The sequence below is a fragment of the Lithobates pipiens genome, unplaced genomic scaffold, assembly GCF_037356315.1.
Source record: "Lithobates pipiens isolate NorthernLeopardFrog02 unplaced genomic scaffold, aLitPip1_a1.2 Scaffold_28, whole genome shotgun sequence".
In the NCBI taxonomy this organism is placed as follows: domain Eukaryota; kingdom Metazoa; phylum Chordata; class Amphibia; order Anura; family Ranidae; genus Lithobates; species Lithobates pipiens.
In genome coordinates this window covers 86,927,474-86,948,550 of record NW_027507789.1, presented here as the reverse complement: position 1 = coordinate 86,948,550, position 21,077 = coordinate 86,927,474, and the positions used below count along the sequence as shown (strand labels likewise).

The 21,077-nt window shown below is 48.2% G+C and overlaps 1 protein-coding gene across 5 annotated transcripts in view; it reads right to left on the bottom strand.

Annotated features, from left to right (window-relative positions):
- Nucleotides 1-21,077, bottom strand: part of TUBG1 (tubulin gamma 1) — a 317,008-nt gene that overhangs the window by 104,332 nt on the left and 191,599 nt on the right. For 4 of the 5 annotated variants that reach the window (XM_077459458.1, XM_077459461.1, XM_077459459.1 and 1 more), the window contains one exon: nucleotides 9,983-10,135. The exons of the other annotated variant lie outside the window; for it this stretch is intronic. In XM_077459458.1, the coding sequence (XP_077315584.1) occupies nucleotides 9,983-10,135 (153 nt within the window). The remainder of the gene's footprint in view (nucleotides 1-9,982; nucleotides 10,136-21,077) is intronic. 5 annotated transcript variants of the gene reach the window in all.

The following is a 21,077-nucleotide window of genomic DNA, read 5'->3' as shown; positions in this document are numbered from 1 at the left end:
CAAGACCCTATCTCCCATGAAGGGACCCATAACTCCACTGTTTGGAACTCCGGATTTTCCACCGGCCCTACAGGGAGCAAGTTTTGGACCTTGGTGTAAGGAGGACCACAGACGACTTTCCCAAGTCCTACGTTCAGACCCCTCTCTGACTCATGACGTTCCCTCTGACCCATCTTCTCATGCCTCTACGCACTGGCTGCAGATTTTTTCCTTCATTCGCACTTTCCCATCGTTACCCAATGTACTCGCTGACTTAACGGACTTGGAGGGCATGCTGCTCCAGGCCACCCCTCCTACACATGTAGTCTCTCAATTATATTCCCTCTTACATGTGGCTTATAATCCTGACCTTCCCCCGTACACACACACATGGAAGAAAGACCTGGGCCACTCCATCTTGCCTGTAGACTGGCAAAAGTGCTTCATACTGACCCACAAAATGTCCATAGCCTCCAATTCTCAAGAAAAGTAATTCAAGCTGTTGACCCGCTGGTACAGATGCCCTTCCACTTTCGGATACTTGCTGGCGTTGCTTGTCATCTAAGGGAACTTTACTTCACTTCACATTTGGTGGGCATGCACCCCTGTGAGGAAGTTCTGGCAAAAGATCCTTGACTTGTACTGCAAACTCATGGCGACCTCAATCGCACCCTCTCCTGAGGTGGCTCTGCTATCTCTGCTCCCGGGCCCACTTAAGTCAGTCAAGAAAGACGTTCTGCGTCACTTTTTGGCGGCTGCTGGAACGGTGTTGCCCAGACATTGGAAGTCGACGAGCATGCCTTCCCTGGGGGATTGGGCAATTGAAGTGGACCGAATCAATTGTTTGGAAAGAAGGTTGTCGCAGGAAACGGGTGGGGAGGAACAATTCTCTAAGACCAGGACCTCATGGTCGATGTTTCGATATTCCTCAGAGTTTATCTCATGGGCCACAGAGGACTCTACCGATACACCTGTGTGATCAATATGGAATGTCTAACTTTTGATCCCTAAGCTCTTTACTGTCCTGACCCCTCTTTCCTCACTCTCTCCCCCCTTTCTTCCCTCCCCTATACAAGTTCCAGTAATACCCGATTACTTAATTTATGACCTCCAGTCTCATTAGACCGGAATGGTGGCACATACAGAGCTTCCCCCCCAGAGTGAACGTTACCAGAATAATAACAATAGCCCTAGTCTACCTGTAATGAGTGGGCATCACTCGTTGAGAGGATAGTGGTGCGCACACACCCACTTTAATTTAGACTAAACATTGTAGGACTACAGGCTCTTCTACCATACTACATAAAACGAAGCTCAAAAAAACACTTTAACCTCCTGATAGTTCGACACCACTGTAGTAGAGTGGATTTCTTTGTGGTTTCTTTTTTTTCATGTTTATGTATTAATGTAAAACGAATATGTTGGAATATTCTGTACCTTTTTTTTTCCTCCCTCTTACCTTGCTTTTATATCTCAATAAAATAAGATTGAATAAGATTGAATTAAAAAAAAAAAAAAAAAAAAAAAAAAAAACCTTCACCCACGACCAGAAGTGCTCCCTAACAAGGGAGTCAACACCTTATCTAGCCGCATCAGAACTTGCGGTCAACAATGCCAACAGTGCATTATACTCAAAGGTAACTATTTTCTTTAAACAGAAAAACGAGTGCAGAATATCAACATTACACGGCTGCCTGCAAAACTTTGCGGCCAAAGCAGGCATCAGACGATGCACTTACATCCACTCTGTCGAATTTGGTAAAAAAGTGAACGGACGACTAAATCGCTGCCTTACACACCAGAGAAATGGACACTCAATGTCAAAGCCCAAGAGGCCCCAATCGCCCTGGTGGAATGGGCCATGACAGGAAAGGAGGGCACCTGCCCCTTCAAGGCGTAGGCCTATACCACATCTGTCTGATCCACCTGGAAATGGTGATCGACGAGCCATACTCTTTTTCGGACGAGCTACCGAAATGAACAGAGAATTTAACTCCTGAAGGGGAGCTGTAGTAGAAAAATAGATCCTTATAGCCCTGACCACGTCCAGGGAATAAAGGGCCACCTCTTAGGATGTGTCGGTTTAGGACACAGACATGGTAACACAATGTCTTCATTGAGGTGAAACGACGAAACCACCTTTGGCAGAAAAGGTTGTGGATGCAACATCACCTTATCCTTATGGATAACCAGATAGGGCGACTTGCAAAAAGCCGCAAGTTCCAAACCCTCCTGGCCGATGTAATGGCCACTTTCTGCGAAAGTCAACAAGGGATTTTCTCTGATGTTCTCAAACGGCGGTTTCTGAAGCGCCGATAACACCAGGTTCAGTTTCCACGGGGGTAATGGTGGACGCTCAGGAGGAACTAAATGTGAATAAAAGTGTTCACTAGAGAGTGAAACGCCAGGGGTCAATGAAAAAAGACAGCCAGGGATGATATTGGTCCTTTAATGGTGCTTAAAGCGAACTTCTAGTCTACAACTCGCTGTAGAAACAGCAGGTTCCTGGAAACTGAATAGGTGCACGGATGCCATCCTTTCTCCTCACACAGAGATGATTGTCTTCCAGGTACGACGGTGTATTTTCCGAGGAGATTTCCGTGCTCTCAACATAGTTGAGACTACCGTGAATCTGGCTCACAACAGCCATGCCGTTAAAACCAGAGATGGAAAAACAAGATGGAGAATTGGACCTTGACACAGAAGGTCCTCTCGCAACAGCAGTCGCCAGGGAGCCATCTCAACCAGGCATACTAGGTCGGCGCATCAGGGACACAGGAGGCCAATCCGGGTCATTAGTATTACTGGGACCCCCTTGGCCTCCACTCTGCGGAGCAGACGTGGTAGTAGCTTTAGCAGAGTAAAATCATAGATCAGTCGGTACTGATCCCCTGTAGCCACCAGCGCGATTGACCCCTTCCGATTGAGGCAGCAGGCCAGGAGATCCACGTCTGGTGTGCCCTACCGCAGGCACAGTAGCCTGAACATCTCTGGATGCAACGCCCATTCTCCTGGGCCCAGCATCTGGCGACATAGGTAGTGCACCTGCCAATTTTCTACTCCCGTGATGTAAATGGCCGTCAAGGCCGGTACCTGACGCCCGGTCCACTGAAGGATGTGAGCGATCTCCCATGCTGCAGCCGAGCTACTTGTTCCTCCTTGATGGTTGACATATGCCACCACAGTGGCATTGTCTGACCTGATCGGATTCCCTTGTAGTCTCATCGACTATGTGGAGAGGCAAAGCCTGATCGTTCAGAGTTCAAGCATACTGATCGGCAACTTCGGTTCCTCACCCGACCAGAGACCCTGGGTCGACTGTACTCCCAGTACCCCACCCCAGCCGGTCAGGCTGGCATCTGTTGTGATCACAGTCCAATGCAGAGGTAGGAGCAACTTCCAGGACTGAAGTGCCGGGGACCTCAGCCTCCAAAGCAGGGAGTCCCTGACTGACTGGCTCACCTGAATCTGCCGATCCAGGGATAACGGAGATATGTCCCATTTTGTCAAGATCTCCTTCTGAAAGACTCTGGTGTGAAACGGGGTGTACGGTACCACCTCATGTGGCCCAGAACTTGCATGCAGAAATGCAGCGATGACCACCTGCGGTTCAGAAATAGTTTTACCACGGATCTGAGAGTCTGCAGTTTTGTCTGAAGGGATAAAACTCTCGCTTCCATGGAGTCCAGCGTTAGCCTAGGTATGTCAAGCTCTGAGTCGGTATGAGCTCCGACTTTAGGTTCAACAGCCACCCAAATTTCTGCAGGGTTTGCATGGTGATCGCCACATCCTCTTAATTCTGAGGCGGAAGCTGCTCTCAGAAGGAGATCGTCCAGATAACCTACGATTGCGATCCTGCGGTGCCTAAACAACGGCAAAATTGGAGTCAATCCCGTGGTAAAGACTCGGGGCGCTGAAGCCAAGCCAAAAAGGGGAGCCACAAACTGGTAGTGGGCTTCCCCAACTGCAATTCACAGAACGCTTTGATGCCTGAGGCATATGGGTATGTGCAGGTACGCATCCGGGAGTCCAATGACGCCAGGGAGTCCCCTTGAGGGAGTGCAGCGACTACTGAGTAAACCGATTCCATTCTGAACCTCTGTACTTTAACAAAGCAATCAATGCTATTAAGTTCAAGATTGGACGTATCCCTTCCTTTTTGAGGACTACAAACAGATGATTGGAGTAGAACCCCTGGAACCTTTCTGACTCCGGAACAGGCACCAACACCCTGCGGCTTAGCAGGTCCCTTACTGCCCCCACTAGGGCCTTCCAGCGAGCTGGGAATAAGGGTATGCTGGGGGGGGGGGGGGGGGGAGGGGATAAGAATCTGTTTGGTGGCCAAGAGAGGAACTCTATCTTGTAGCCAGAGCAAATCAGTTCGCAGACCCATTGTCAGATAGCTGAGAGGCCCACTGAGCTGAAAACGCCCAAAGGCGACCCCCCCCGCCTGTATGACGGGCAGGGGCAAACCTTCATGCAGCAGCATGTTTTGCTCTCAAGCTTGCGGTTCCAGGGACGCTTTTATCCCTCAGAGGTCATGCTATTGGACTGGGAGCATTTAGCCGAAGTCCCGGACAGACGAAAAACCTTGAGCGGAAAATGAGGGCCCTTGTCTGTGGCGTGGCTTCTTAGTCTTCCTGGCCTGTGGGAGCAAGGTACTCTTCCCACCTGTGACATTCTTAATAATGTCATCCAAAGACGCTCCAAAGACCCTCTCACCAAGGAAGGGTAGATCCGTCAAGGCTTTTTTTTTTTTTTTTTTTTTTTTAGATGCCTGGTCCGCCGACCAGCATTTCAGCCAAATCAAGCGCCTCAGCACCACTGCTGACACTGAAGGCCTGGATAGCAGAGCAAGCGTATCAAGAACCGCGCCCCAAACATACTTAGGACCGTGCACTAACTGGTTTGCTAGTTCCACGCAGACGGGAGTAGCCTGCTGCTTCTCCAATTCGTGGTGCAAAACTTTGCCCATTCAGTAAGTGTCTGCAACACAAGTTCTGTGGTCAGTACTGGTCGTATTGCTGACCCCACAACCGTAAATAAGGAACGGGCAACTGCCTGGTTGCAATTGCAGGGAGTTAGGGGGAAGAAACATCAGTTTCTGAAGCCATGCTGACCCACCCTGTCTGCCACCCTTCGGGACTTAGGACAGGTGCACAGTCCCACCCTCTTAGCTGCTGCAGAGGGGCGCCCACCGCAGGACTCAGCACCACGACCGAGTTATGCGCCGCTCAGCTACTAGAGCCTGTGCTCCCAGGTGTCCCGAGTGAAAAAACGCACTCTTCTGAGCCTCAGGGACCAGTTGTGACGCATGTGGAGGGCTGGTGAACTATCACATTGTGCATGCGCAGTACACAGCACACACGGATTACGAAAATAGCTGAAGATAAACGGCGTCTGCGCTGTTTGTCCAGGTTCTAGCCCCACCGTCCAAGTGGACAGAGTTAGAATAAAAAGAGCCGAGCGCAGCGAGGCCATGCCCAAAGCGTGGCGAGCAAAGCGAGGCCGCGAGGGGCCTTCTAATATTTGCAGCCCTATGTCCACTTGGATGGTGGGGCTAGCACCCCCACTCACGGCGCAGGCGCCATGAAACTTCAGAGATTTTCCAAATCTCCTTCTGCTCCGTGCTGCGCCTACGCAGTACGGGGGTGGACAGTATCTGATGGCCGGATGCTATATGCCAGAACACCAGCTTCAGATGGCACTCCGCCGTCCATGGATTGAATGGGCCTACCATTTGGTCCACTCCTCTCATGTGCTGGGGGGGGGGGGGGGAGCGTTTGAATTATGTGATATCCAATCTGAGCCACAGAGTTGTTATACATTTCTCTCTGCTAAAATCTATGGTGAATCATTCCTATTAGCATTTTATATACCACCTTCGTTTAATTCTACTATTGTTACAGGGGGCTTAATGTTCATAACCCGTCACCCTTCAATACAAGCCATATGGTTGGGGGATTTCAGCAATACTCTAAATCCTGGCCTTGACAGACCACAGACCCCCCCCCCACGGCCCCAACCCATACCAGATTCTCTAGACTCATCTACTCTGAACTTCGACACATTTCCGCTTACCAGGGCCTACATGTGCTTTTCGACCACCCACAAAACAATGTCCCGTATAGATTTCATTTTTATGACTAACCCTCCTACCCCAAGATTACTGGAAGCAGAGTTCTCCCCCAGACTGCTTTCGTACCACAGCCCATACTGGGAGTCATAAACCCATTTTGGCTTTCCCTGTTGTCCGAGGATGACAAACTCATGAACACCTGGAAAACGTATTTCTCAGAGAATGACTGTTCTGCTTCACCAGCCATTGTCTGGGAGTCCAACTACATGCCAGATGGATCTTGACCTACCGAAATAATAAAATCAAGGCTGACTCAGCAGATACTATGGAAAGGGGATGCGGGAGTCGTCCTCCTCTGAGCAATCATACACAGTGAACCCTTCTCCTGCTGGGACTGACCTGCTCAGGTTGCAAACCAGAGTGGTAAATAAGCTACAGCACGAGGCGGCTATATATATATCAGGCAGGCTGTTAGCACACCAAGTTCCTAACAAGGATAGGCACCCAACTGTAATTTCACTTGCTGGAGCAAATGTGCAAAAGATAACCAAGCCCGTGAGGTTGTCGCTAAATTCCAAGATTTCTTTGCAGTTATAAAAGACCCAAGTGTCCACAACTGAAGACCAACTAACTGACCTATTAGCAAGTATTAATTTCCCACAGTTAAACGCATATCAAGTCGCTTATTTGAAGCACCCTTCAAAACTGAAAAAGTGTTAACAGCGATTACTAGCTTTGCCAGATCCAAGACCCCAGGCTCCGACGGGTTACCCATAGAGGTTTATGCCCAGTATCGCAAAGTACACGTCACTAAACTACTAACACTTTACAACTAAATATTTGACAACTCTGTCTTGCTCCCGTCCATGAGCGAGGTAATCATCCTCATCCCTAAACCTGGCATAGACCCGGGCCATCCAGAATCATATAGACCCATTTCATTATTGCAGGTTGATATAAAAATCCTTGCTAAAATTCTAGCACTCTGCCTCAGCCAAGTACTACTAAGCCTAGTTCATGCGGACCGGGTTGGATTCATGCCGGGCCGCAACACCTCGTTCAACTAAAGGAAACTTTATATTAACCTGAAGGCAGTGCATACCAACGTAGGCTCCCGAGTGGTGGTGGCCATGGATACGGCCAAGGCCTTTGACTCGGTAGAGTGGAAATCTCTCCGGGCATGTCTGAGGGCATTCGGATTCGGCCCTAGGTTCATCAAGTGGGACCAATTGCTTTATCAGGCTCCGAAGGATAAGGTTATGGCAAAACAGATGTTTGACCTCACCAGAGGCACTAGACAGGGCTGCCCACTGTCCCCACTGCTGTATGTTCTAGCAGCTAAGCCCCTAGCCATATCTATCAGGGAGAACACCGAAATCCATGGCCTATGCCTCGGCTCTCTAAGAGAAAATCAGCCTATACGCTGACGACACCCTACTTTACTTGGCTGACTCTACCGCTTCCCTCCAAAATGCATTGCAAATGATAGAGCACTGTAGATCCTTTTGTGGTCTTAAAATTAACTGGGAAAAGTCCCAAATCCTACCCATAGTTTGTCCCCAACTACAGGAACAACTGCCATTACAGAGTGTAAACACCATTAAACACCTTGAGATACTCGTGTCTAGGACACCATCTGATTACATAGCTCTCAATATAAATCAATGGAAGCTCTGCTCAGAACATATGTTTGGGACAATAACAGACACAAACTAGCCTGGAGAGTCCTTAAGAACCCCACTGATCTAGGTGGCACATCTCCCAGTTGTCCCAGCTTTACCCCATAGATAAAACAGACAGATTCAGGGTGCTCCTTTGCCCACTATGGGCACAATATTCTCTGACATTGATTGCGGTGGGTTGTGGAGGAAACAAGTCGGAGGGTGGCCTATTGCACCATTATAGACGAATATGGGACTTTGCTACTAACATTGCTTAAGATCCCCAAATATAATGCCTACACCCCTCTTTGGCATAATAAATCGCTCCAGGAATTTCATTTGATCCCGGACACAGTTGTGGAGCAAACATGGGGTATATCTGATGGAGCCCTTAAAACATTTGAAGATCTCCAAAATGTGCATATGCTACCAAACTCTGCTTTTTAGATTCCTTCAGTTACAGCATTCCCCCCACTCGCAGTTCCCCAGACCTCTCCCACAAACCGCACCATGTAATAATGGCAGTAATAAAGCGTACAGATTCACAAAAGGTTGACTTTTACAACATGCTACTTACTCAGTCGTTCACTACACTGGCATATGGTCTTAAACCAAGATGGGGAAGGGAGGTGGGACCACTGGAAGAAGAATGGAATGAGGCACTTGATGCCTGCAAGAGTTTACCCTAAACTCTCTGATAGACTGCATATCTCACTCCCCTTAGAGTTGCCCGCTTTAGACCAGGTCCCCCGCCTCATGTACGCTGTGCAACCAAGAGACAGGCACCTTTTTTCACCTGATTTGGGCTTGCCCAAAACGCCAGGATCTCTGGAAACAGGTTGTTGACTTTCTCCATGACGACATGGGCTCCCCCTTGACTCTGGATTCTAAGCAATGCCTATTGGGGATCTTTCGACTCCGAAATGGAAAAGTTTACTAAATCATTTTTACATTAAACACTTTCCACAGCCAGGAAACTTACAGCTTTTTTTTTGTGGCTGAAGTTGTCCTTCTTGAGCCCTTTTTTTTTTGGGGGGGGGGGGTGTTTTTAACACCCCTTCCGACCATAGCCCGATGCACAAAAGCAGAGATACTACCAGAAGGATCCCATCCACTGCTTGAGCAATAGTCCTGCCCTGCCTCTGCTATTAAGGCTCAGCCTGATGAAAAAGTAAATGTGCCAAGAATGCCTGTGTCACCAAACTTCTTTAATGCCCCTCTTTGCTCTTGTGTCCCTCTGACACCGCACTGGATGTTGGAGAAAGCCAACGCTGCGCTAAGCCTTGCCCCCTCCTTCGCATCGCACCTCCCCTCTTTCAAAAGAGACTTTTCCACCTCCGATCCATCGTGATCAGCTTGTGAGGGAGGGATGGCGAGGAGGAGTTCCGAGAACCGCCGCCGTGCAGGGGAGGTGAAAAAAAACGGCATTGCCGATCGATTTAGCTCTCCCCTTCCCCGTGAAGGGAGGAAGTGTTTAGCCCAGGTGAGGGGTGTCTGTGGAAGCAAAATCCCCCCTCAAACTCAACGGAGGTCTGCCTGCTGCTTCCCGACACTGCGTGGTCTCTGAGGAAAGTATGAGAAGGTACGTGCTCCATACAGCCCCCAGTGGTGACACTTGAGCAAGACAACATTTACTTTTTAAAGGAGATATTTCATAGGAAAATTTTAAAAATGTCTTAGAAAAACTCCACTTTCCCGCCGCAGTGCGTTTCTGTGGTAAAACCAACAGACCCAATCTTAACCCTTTATGGTGGGTTCTGTTTACAAACCTTCAGGAACCGGGGACCCTTGGGGGAACACACTCCTGGACCTGTAATAGCAGCCTGCCAGTAAAACTTTATGGCTTTAAAATAGCAAAGTACTGGATCCTGGGGTCCAGTTCTCTAAAAAGAGAAGCGTTACAGGCAAAACCTTGTTTCTTCAGACGAGGCCCAAGTACCATTCAATTTGGCCTAAAAGACACTTTGAATGGATCTGGTTGGATAGCTAGCCCCAGCAAGGACTGCTCCAGTGGCGCTCAGCACAGCACATCTTTACTTGTGACCAACACCTTAGACACTGGCAAAAAAAATTAGGAACTCCCAGTAATGGGAGGGGTTATATAGGGAGTGGACTTCCTGTCTTAGGGTGTGCCAGTGTCCATCACCTGAAGGTGGCCTATAAACCACATAGTAACTCCTATGGCTCTGTGTCCCATGATGTACGATAAAGAAAAGATAGTTTGTTTCCTATTATTAAATGTAACCAGGCTTAATTTACCCACCTGAGTAGGGTCAACTTCCCCCTGAATGATGTTAAGTATTGCTATGTAACAGTGGTTAGTTTGCCGGTCTCGTCCTGTGGACACCATGACATTCTTGGGTTGCAGCAACCTCCTCATAACATCCAACACTGTTGTCTTCCGTACACTAGCCACCTACAGACGGAATTATCGAGACATTAGATACAGTATACAGGGCAGGAATATAGGATAACCAACACCTACAATATCCAAAGTACTTCACCAAGCAAAGCACCCCCCCCCCCCAACTTAAGAAAAAACTGATTTAGTTTGGGTAGTGGGTCCAAAACATGAGCATGTTTAAAATTTGTGATTACAATTCTGTTACACAGAAAGCTCTACATTTAATTCTGCCTAAGGAGAGCTTTCAACTCCGTAGCTTTGGGTGGAGCAAAAAGCAAACGTAAAAAACGACTTACGTTTTTAGAGGTAGGGTAGGAATAGAATGTCAGGTGTTAAGATGATGTCTCCCATACTTCATTGCAGAAAGGAATGAAAGTGTACCTAAAGTGATTTTAAAGGCACTTTACCTTGATGTATTCTTTGCATTAAGAAAAAAATAAAATAAAAAACCTTTTACAAGAAAAGAGGGGAAAAGAGGGAAAAAGTGGAGTTGGGACTTTAAATGAGACAATGAGTGGGTGAATTTATATGCCTCCATCTTTACTGAACATATATTGAAAAGAGAGGGTTGGGTGAGACCTTGTATGAAGCACGGCTATGTAATAAGATATGCAATCACATGATGGTAAATTCCAAAGAAATATAAATTTAATAACTGAAAAGAACATGATAGACAATAGTAACACCTTAACAGTTTATTAAAGCGGGACTGCACTGCGGAAAAAAATATTAAAAGCCAGCAGCTACAAATACTGCAGCTGCTGACTTTTAATAAATGGACACTCACCTGTCCCCGGGTCCAGCGATGCCGGCAGCCAAGGCCGATCGATCGCTTGGCTGTCAGCTGCTGCCGCCACCATTCTAGGTGAGGGAATCAGGAAGTGAAGCGAAGCGGCTTCACTTCACGGTTCCCTACTGCGCATGCGCGAATCGCGCAGCGCAATAGGAATTGTCCGTGCTGTCTCTGGGACCCGTGTGTGTCCCAGCAGACAGCGTGCAGGGACAGGAAGAGGCATAGACTCCCGTGGGAGTCTATGCCCGGAAGTGGGTGTAAATACCTGTCTGACAGGTATCTGCACCCCCCTCCCCCCTGAAAGGTGCCAATTGTGACACCGGAGGGGGGGGGTTCCGATCAGCGGAAGTTCCACTTTATGTTGGAACACCGCTTTAACCATGATCCAAAGTAAGAGATACATTAATATATAGTAATAAAAAGCTCCAATTCATAATAAAGATAATGATGTTAATAGTGATTATGACATATAATAGTGCCAAAAAGCCAGAAGGGAAGTACAAGTGATTAATAGTACAACCCACAAACCCAACCGAGACCTTGAGACCCGAACACACTGGCTGTCATAGTTTCCTTTCTAAGATTTAAGGTAACACTTCCTTGGTTTTGGTTTATTCAGTTTATTTGCTATCTCCCAATGTCCACACTATCTTGGTTGGGTATATGGGCTGTACTATTAATCACGTGCACTTTGTGCAAAACATTATTATTCGCTATATATCCAATTTATATACAGGTATTGTGTTGGGGATTTTCCATCCCTCCTCTGCGCTCTCACACCTGTGTGTCAAACACCTGTTCATTCTGCCTTTTTGTTCCACTATAGATCTATCCCAATTGCTATTGCTCCTAATGAGTGGACATCTCCACGAAACGCGTAGAGCCCCAGCCTTATGCTACATCATCGCAATCATGCGATTCTTATATTTAATAACATGAACTTTATCATTGATTATCATTAATTGGGACTTATTACTATATATTAATGTATCTATTACTATGAATCATGTTTAATAAACTGTTAAAGGTGTTACTATTGTCTATCATTGACGGACACAGCTCCATTAATCTTGTCGTAGGGACGTCCCCAAGCCGTGTCATAACGAGGGGTGGGAACAGCAAACATAACTTCACCCACAACCAGAGGTTCTCCCCAACGGGGGAGTCACCATCTGAACCACCGCATCAGAACTTGCGGACAACATATGCATCAGAATGCATTGACTATAAAAATTTAACTCTCTCTAATAAGAAATTGTGTAAATTGCAACATTACACAGCCGCCAGCAAAACTTTGCGGCCAAAGCAGGCATCCAAAGATGTGCTCGCATCAACTTTGTAGAACTTTGTGAAAGTGTGAATGGACGACCAAGTTGCCGCCTTACCAACCTGGGTGACTGACACTTGATGTCGGAAAGCCCATGATGTCCCAATTTCCCTGGTGGAATGAGCCATGACAGGGAAGGAGGGCACCTGCCTCTTCAAGGCGCAAGCCTGGACCACGATTTGTCTGATCCACCTGAAAATGGTGGCCAATGAGACAGCCATCCCTTTTTTTGGACCAGCCACCGAAATGAACAGAATCTGACTTCGGAAGGGAGCCGTGGCAGACAGATATACCCTTAGAGCCCCGGACCACGTCCAGGGAATGGAGGGCCACCTCCTTAGGATGTGTCGGCTTAGGACACAGAGATGGTAACACAAGGTCTTCATTGAGACGGAAAGCTGAAGCCACCTTTGCAGAAAAGAAGGTTGTGGACGCAACAGCACCTTATCCCAGTGGATAACCAGATAGGGCGACTTGCAAGACGAGACCACTGAGACAGAGTCAACAAGGGAATTTCCCCGATGTTCTCAAACTGTGGTTTCTGAACCTGGTGCGCCGATAGCTCCAGGTTTAGATTCCATGGAGGTAGGGGTGGACGCACTGGAGGGGCTACATGCCGACCCCTTGCACAAAGGTACTCACCAATGAGGGAGATGCCAGGGATCGCTGGAAAAAGACAGCCAAGGCTGATATCTGTCCCTTGATGGTGCCCAAGGCCAACTTCTGGTCTACTCCACGCTTTAAGAACAGTAGGACCCTGGACGCCGAATAAGTGTGCGTGGATACAAACCCATCTCCTCATACATGGAGATATAAGCTTTCCACGTACGATGGTATATCTTCCGAGAAGAAGATTTTCGTGCCTTCAGCATAGTGGAAATTACAGACTCCGACAGAGCTCGGTTTCTTAGCACCTGGCTTTCAATAGCCATGCCGTTAAAAACAGGGATGGTAAAGCAGGATGGAGTATCGGACCTCGTGGCAGAAGGTCTTCTCGCATCGTCTACCTCCAAGGAGTATCTGCCACCAGGCGTACCAGGTGGGTGTACCAAGGACGCCAAGGCTAATCTGGGGCAATCAGTGTTACTGGAATCCCCTCGGCCTCCGACTCTGCGGAGAAGACATGGTAACAGTTTGAGCAGGGGGAAGACGTAAATCAGCTGCTATTGCTCCCATGGAGCCACAAACACGATTGATGCGTCCGCACCTTTCGATTGAGTAGAGAAGCCAGGAGGATCCACATCTGGCGTGCCCCACAGGCAAAGAAGTCTGAACACCACCTGATGACCACTCTTCTGGGTCCAGCATCTGGCGACTTAGATAGTCAGTTTTCTACTCCTGGGATGTATATGGCCGACAGGGCCGGTACATGTCGCTCTGCCCACCGAAGGATGTGAGCGACCTCCCGTTCTGCAGCCAAGCTTCTCGTTCTTCCTTTATGGTTGACATATGCCACCGCCGTGGATTTGTCTGACTGGATTGTGATCAAACGACCTTGTAGTCTCATCGACCATGTGAAGGAGGCATAGCCCGATCGCTCGAAGTTCGAGCACATGGATTGGTAACGGATTCCTCCCTCAACCAGAGGCCGTGGGTCGATAGTACTCCCAGTACTCCACCCCAGCTGGTCAGGCTGGCGTCCGTTGTGATCACTGTCCAATGAAGAGGCAAGAACGATTTCCCGGACCGGAGATCTCAGCCACCAGAGGAGAGAGCCCCTGACTAACTGGCTCACCCGAATTTGCCGACCCAAGAATAAACGCAGATTTCTCCCATTTGGACAATATCTCCTTCTGCAAGACTCTGGGGTGAAATTGGGCATACGGTAATGCCTCGAAGCAGGCAACCATGAGGTCATCAGCAGCTTCACTGTGGCTCTGAGTGTCTGCAGTTTGTCTGAAGGGAGTAACACTCTCGCTTCCACGGAGTCCAGCAGTAAGCCTAGGTATTCTAGGCGCACTAGTACCAACTTATTGAGGTTCAACACCAACCCAAACTCCTGTAGGGTTTGCATGGTGATCGCCACATCCTCCCTTAATTCTGAGGCGGAAGCTGCTCTCAGAAGGAGATCACCTAGGTAACCCCAAGATAGCGATCCCACGTTGTCGCAAAAACGCCAAAATTGGAGCCAATACTTTGGTAAAGACTCGGGGTGCTGAATCAAAGCCAAAGGGGAGAGCCACAAGCTGGTAGTGGTCTTCCCCTACTGCAAATCGCAGAAACCTGATGCCTGTGACATATGGGTATGTGCAGGTATGTGTTCTGGAAATCCAGAGATGTCAGGGAATCCCCCTGATGGAGCGCAGCAACCACAGAGCGAACTGATTCAATTCTGAACCTCTGTACTTTCATAAAGCAATTGAGGGCTCTTAGGTCCAGGATTGGACATACCCCTTCCTTTTTGGAGACTACAAACAGATAGGAATAGAATCCCTGAAACCTTTCCGTTTCTGGAAAAGGCACAATCACTCTGCGGCTGAGCACGTTCCTTACTGCCCAAAACAGAGCCTCCCGGCGAGCCGGGAGTAAGGGTATGCTGGAGGGAAAAATCTGTTTGCTGGCCAAGAGAGGAACTCTATCTTGTAGCCTGATGAAATCAGTTTGCAGACCCATTGGTCGAACAGCTGAGAGGCCCACCGAGCTGCAAATCCCCGCAGACGACCACCCCACCCGAGCGTCGGGCAAACCTTCATGAGGTAGCACTTTTGATCGCTGGCTTGTCAGTCTAGGGATGCTTCTGTCCCCTCAGTAGTCGCCCTGTAGGACTGGGAGCATTTAGCCGAGGTCCCGGGTGGATTAAAGCCTCTTGAGTGGAAAAGGAGGGCCCTCCTTACCCTTCCTGAGCTGTGGGAGCAACGTGCTCTTTCCACCTGTGACATTCTTAATAATGTCATCCAGCAAGGCTCCAAATAGCCGCTCACCAAGGAAGGACAAATCCTTCAAGGCTTTTTTAGATGCCTGGTCCGCAGACTAGCATTTCAGCCAGATCTGGCAGTGCAGCACCACTGCTGATACTGATGCTCTAGAGAGCAAGGGAAGTGTATCCAGGGCCGCGTCACAGACATACTTACTGCACTAACTGGTCTGCTAGTTCCACGCAGACTGGAGGAGACTGCTGCTTCTCCAATTCATGGTGCAATAGTTTTGCCTCTCACTCAGTAAGGGTCTGCGACCCTAATGCCGTGGCCAGTACTGGTCGTATCGCTAACCCCACTACCATAAACATGGACCAGGCCATTGCCTCGGCCCTTCTGTTGGTAGGGTCCTTAAATGCAGGAACCCCTATTATGGTTACTTTATTTAACCTGGATACTGAGGGGTCCTCAAAGGGGTAGAGCACAGTCATTTTTGGGACCGAAAAGGTCAGTTGCAGGCTTACCCATTCCTTGTATATGAACTTAGCAAAGTAAGTCAGATACAGGAACACCTTAGGTGTACGGGCTGGCTTACGGGAGCCAAAAGGGAGCGCTACCTCAAAGGATCCTGCTGCATCCTGTATTTTCAGGGGATCATGCACAGCTGTGATAAGTGCTCCAACTAGAGCTTTTTCCTGCATGGACCCTGACATGGAATCATCCTGTCTGATCAGTCCTGGTCAGCGTCCTTTGACACATCAGAGTGTCAGGGCTGGCTTAGCCCTTCCTCCTCTGGGCTGGCCACTCAGCTGTCGGCTAATTGCCAGCTCTCTTCTCTCCCCACAGTTACCAGCTGTTCCTGATGATGCTCGTCTGGCCTGCTTATTTAAAGTCTACCAGCTCATTTCTCCATTGCCTTCACGTTTGGTCACATCACTAAGAACCATCTCCTGCTGTTGCTTCAAGACTGGCCTGCTACATCCCTCCTGGCTTCCATCCTGCTTGCAGTTGCTCTCCCTGGATCCCTGACTTCTGGACTGGCTGACTACCCGATCTGGCTTTTGGACTCTGGCTTGCTTCACTACGCTTTTTCCTATTTAACTTTTTATTTTTATTAACAAGTGTGATTTTATTGTACTTCTGTCTGTTTCATGGTTCCTGACACAGAGCAGGGGCCGCCAGTCACCGCAGGCCCGAGTCCAAGTCAGAATTCTCCCCAGGGGACCAGGGGGGTCACGGGCTGGTTTTTACCCCCCTTGCGCCCGCACATAGCCTCCACCCAGGCAATGAACGTTTCAAGGACCACCGACAAAGCGTCCAAAGGCACTGCAACGTTTGCAGACGAGCCGGTTGCAATTGCAGGGAGGTCTGGGGAAGAAACGCCAGCTTCTGACGCCATGCTGACCTACCCTGTCTGCCACCTTTGGACTTAAGACAGAGTGCTCAATCCCAACCTCCTAGCTGCTACAGACTGAGGGGTCCTCACCGCAGGACTCACCACCCTGACCGAGCGCTACGCTGTGCTGTTACAGATGGCTGTGTCCAGTGTCAGCTCCCAAGTGTTCAGGACAAAAAAAAAATGCATCGTTCTGAGGTACAGGAACCAGCACTGGAGAGAAAAAATGCGCTGAGGCTACAAGAAAATAGCCGCCGGGCGCCCTGTATAGAGAAAAATCACAGGGAAAATGGCCATCCAATTCTGAGAAAATGGCCTCTGACCATGCTTCTCACAGAGACTGGCCGACCAACAACTGTAAACAGAGAATATACACAGATAATGGCAGAGGTCAGCTCTATGGCGGCAGCACATGCCAAGCCCACAGACCCCAGCAGAGAGACAAAAGACAGCCCAGGGACAGACAGCCAGCGCAGCCCCCAATCAAGGATCAGAGCCCCTCCGAAGGACCCCTGGCTCAGGTACACACACCGCTCTACAGCCCAGTCATGCAGCATCCCCCACCGGGGGAGGGAAAACAGGGACAGGGAGAAGAAGAAAGGGAAAAAAGGCACCCCCTAATCGACCTCCCAGGGAATGCCCAGCTGCTCTGTTCCGCCGAGGCAGAAAGAGCTGTACTTACCTGAGCAGTACGGGATGGCTGTGGGCCAGGGCACACTGTAACAAAGACATCCGTAGTCCAGTCATATGTGTGCCCCAAAGCATTGTGTTCACCGGCTGCCCCTGGAGCCAGAGGGGCATGTCGCGGGCGACAGCGCGTGACTAGGGCTTGCAAACACTCGATGGCCAGGCTGGGGAGATTACAAGGATCTATATTGGCCTTTCACTCAGCCAGCTGTTGATAGAATATCACTGGATCTTAAAATCTTGTGCAAAAATGCAGAAAAATCCCCAGGACCGATGGTCCCGGCAGGGAGCCTAGGTCCTTCTTCACTAAGCAGAAAAAAAACGGAGCTGCAGGAAGCAGGCTGAGGGGTTATTACCAGAGTTCTGCCTAGTCCTTTCCTGGAGGTGGCGTAATAACCCTACGGTCAAGATTAATGGAGCTGTGTCCGTCAATGAACGAAAGAGAAATGGAAATTTGACTTTTTTTTTTACTGTTCATTATTCAGACATAGAGGGGCTGTAAAGTCCTATCAAAGGGCAAGAGGATAGGTCCCCCTGTGCCAGAAGTTCTTAGAACTCCTACAATGCAATCCCTCACTGACCTAATGGAAGGCCAACTTGATCAGTATACACAAAACGGATATAGCCACAGCTTACAATCGTTCTAATGTATTGTAAGCTGTAGGTGTAAGAACGTTTAGTAGGGGCTTTTGAAGGTTGTGAAGGTTTTTTCAGGTTTCTCCATGGTAAAATTAATGGGACAGAACTTCGACAAAATTTTTACTGCTGTGTATGACCCTATTTGGGAAATCTCTCCTTATTTCCTGTTCAACAGCACAGAAAGTAAAAAGGAGAAAACGGGTTTGACTGGAATTGGGTTTTAATGACCTGCGGTAAGTGTGCATAAATAAGGTTTTCATTATTAATCATGCTCAGAGGTTTAAGCCTAGTACAGACTGTTCGAATGTCAAGCGGCATCGACCGGTTCAATAGAAAGTGGCCAACAATCAGTCTGTGTACTGCAGCTGGTTCGGCTGGCTTCTGCTGAAAAGGTATGATCCCCCCCCCCCCCCCCCATCAAAACACAATAGCACAGCCGCTGTAGTAACATCGTATAGCTCAGTTTTCTTTGTGCAGCCTTGCTAGGTTGAACAAAAATAAATAAATAAATAGTAGTGGGTACCAGGCTTTAGTTGAAAACACAGCTTGGGCCAAACCTTTTTCTATAATTGTGAACAGAATGTGGGAAGGGTTAGAAAACCAGAAGTGTACCTCAGTCCGTCTATGTTTTACAAACATATAACTATTGGATTTCTGAGCAAGTATATCATCAATACTGAAAAATCCTTCACACTCTGAATTTCCTTGAAATCACTAAACAGCAAGCATGCAGACAGATAAAAATACTTTACAAGGTTACCCTTTGAGGGCAGAGAGAGACAAAACGCACAAAAGTACTCGTTCATAATCCATTAGGCTTTTCAATATGCTTCTCTTTGGACTGTCCTTGGTAAATGCAGGAAGTAAATGATAGTTGCAGCAAAGACATACATTAGTGGGACATCTCTCTCTCTCTCTCTCTCTCTCTCTCTTATATATATATATATATCTCCACAGTTTTTCCAAAAGTGTAGCTGCTGACTTTCAATAGACACTCACCTGTTCCACGGTACAGCAATGTGGCGCCCGAGGCCTCGCTCCTCTCTCCCTCTTGGCGGCATCGTCATAGCAACTGTGAACCCCCGGCCGTGACAGCTTGCGGCTTCATGGCCAGGCGCGCACTGCGGTCTCCTAGTGGTCAGGCAATCTTCTGGGATCTGTGACGTGTCACAGAAGATTGAAGAGGAGGAGGGGAGGGAAGGAGGAGTCACCTAGGCGGCCAGAAGACGGAAGCAGGAAGTGCCTCTCAAAACAAGGTACCCCCACCAAAAAATTACATTACACATTTAGCACGTAAGGGGTCAAGGAGTGCTTAAAGCAGAGGTTCCACTTTTGGGTGGAACTCCACTTTAATTAATGCAGCAGTTAAACTGGACCTTCCAGTTTAAGTTGCTGGTTTCCTGCCAGCAACTTTTTTCCTCCCCCACCCAAAGACAGTTGCATGTTTGTAAGAAGTGCAGGTGTGACATCACCATGCCTTAATGTTGACCCTTTGGATAGCTGGACACTTGAAAACCAGCAACAATGCACCTCAGCCCACTGCAGGCGTGCATGCTCATAGGACTTTAGGTAACCAAGTTGCAGAGGTTTGATGTCACCCATCGATCATGAGGAGTATTTTATCTTTAACATTTTCAGTTTTTATTGTTTGCAGTTTGGGATGGAAAGTCCACTTTAAATGTAAAAAGCATTTATGCATTGTGACAGACCCAACCGGAACAGGGGCTTCTGGAGGGGACTGTAGCCTAGCCTGTTATCTGCAGACTATGCATTTGATGGGGCTCTATTCTTTGGGAGATGTGTGCCTGGGGCAACTTTGGCATAGTTTTACTTTGGATTCAAGTCTATGTCTTGCCGAAACACACAGACTGAGAACTGGAGGACCCGGATACAGATTTGGGGCCTCTGTTTCGATGAGTTATAGAACAGCCCAAACCAACCCTTACTGCTTCAACCCCCTCCTAGATTTAACAAAGACGACTATAATCAGCTCAAAACATCATAAAATGCATTAAGGTGAAAAACTGAGGGTTTACAAACCCATTAAAGCATCTTTGACAATATTTTTTAAGGCAAGCTGTTTAGTAGGCATACCAAAAATTCTATAAACCAAAGGGATAAGGTAACTGAAATATATACAGCTCTTAGGACTCATATACGCCAACAGTGCTCTTTGAAGAGCACTCTCTGTTCAGATGAACCTTCAGAGAGCATTTGACAGGTGGCAAGGAGGTGTTGTATTGTCTCCTTACTGCCTGCTTTAACCCTTTGAACCTCACACTAGCATATCACAACTGTGTGCATTGCCCACGGTTGTGGGGAACCCATATTCATTAGAATGAGTCATGCCCAGCAGGCGGTACCAGTCTCTGAAGACAACAGGGATCATTTTTGCCCTGTCAGGATGGCATGGGTGCACCCCTGGCTGCTGCCTTTGCAGCTTGTTAGAGTGGTAAAACTGCTAGCATAAATAAGGCCTTACATGTCAGCCTATTACAGTTGAGGATATTCATAGACCCTGTTTGGCAGAACCCACAGGTGATTGGACACTGGCCAAGCTTTGCTGGACATTATCACCTGGGCATACTCCTACAATCCTATCCCACTCAGACTTTTTTTTTTTTATATACAAAGCAATACAGAGTAACACCAGAACAGAGGGGAGGGTGGCCTGTGTCCTGTACTCTAAAATATGGTACAAAGGATTGATGTTGGAATACTCAGGAAACACCCACCGATCTGGTGGAGTGAGAATGTAAGAGTGCTGGAGGCTGTCTTTTCCTTTAGGGTGTAAGCTCTTGAGAATGGTTGTCTTATCCACCTGGCAACAATCCTCTGTAAGGCCCTAACAAGTCAAAGAATTAGTGGAAAGAGATCACTGTTACTTGAATGCCTTGAGCTCTTAAAGCAGAGTTCCAATTAAACAAAAAAGAAAAATCATAAGTCAGCAGCTACAAATACTGCAATAGGACATTTACCTGTCCCAGGGTCCATCTATGCGGGGGAACGAGGCCCCGCTCCTCTCCCCCTCCTCTCTGCGGCACCAGCATTGTCACTGCGCGCTGTGACTGGCCGAGGAATCATCTGGGACCCGTTACGTGTCCCAGGCGATTACCGAGAGGGAGGGGGGAGAGGTGATCTTCCTTCCGGCGCCCTCCCCCAATGACATGTCAAATGTTGCACGTCAGGAAGTCACCTTCCTGTAGAGCAGAAGTTACATTTTTGAGTGGAACTCAGTTTTAAGAGGGCAAGAAAAG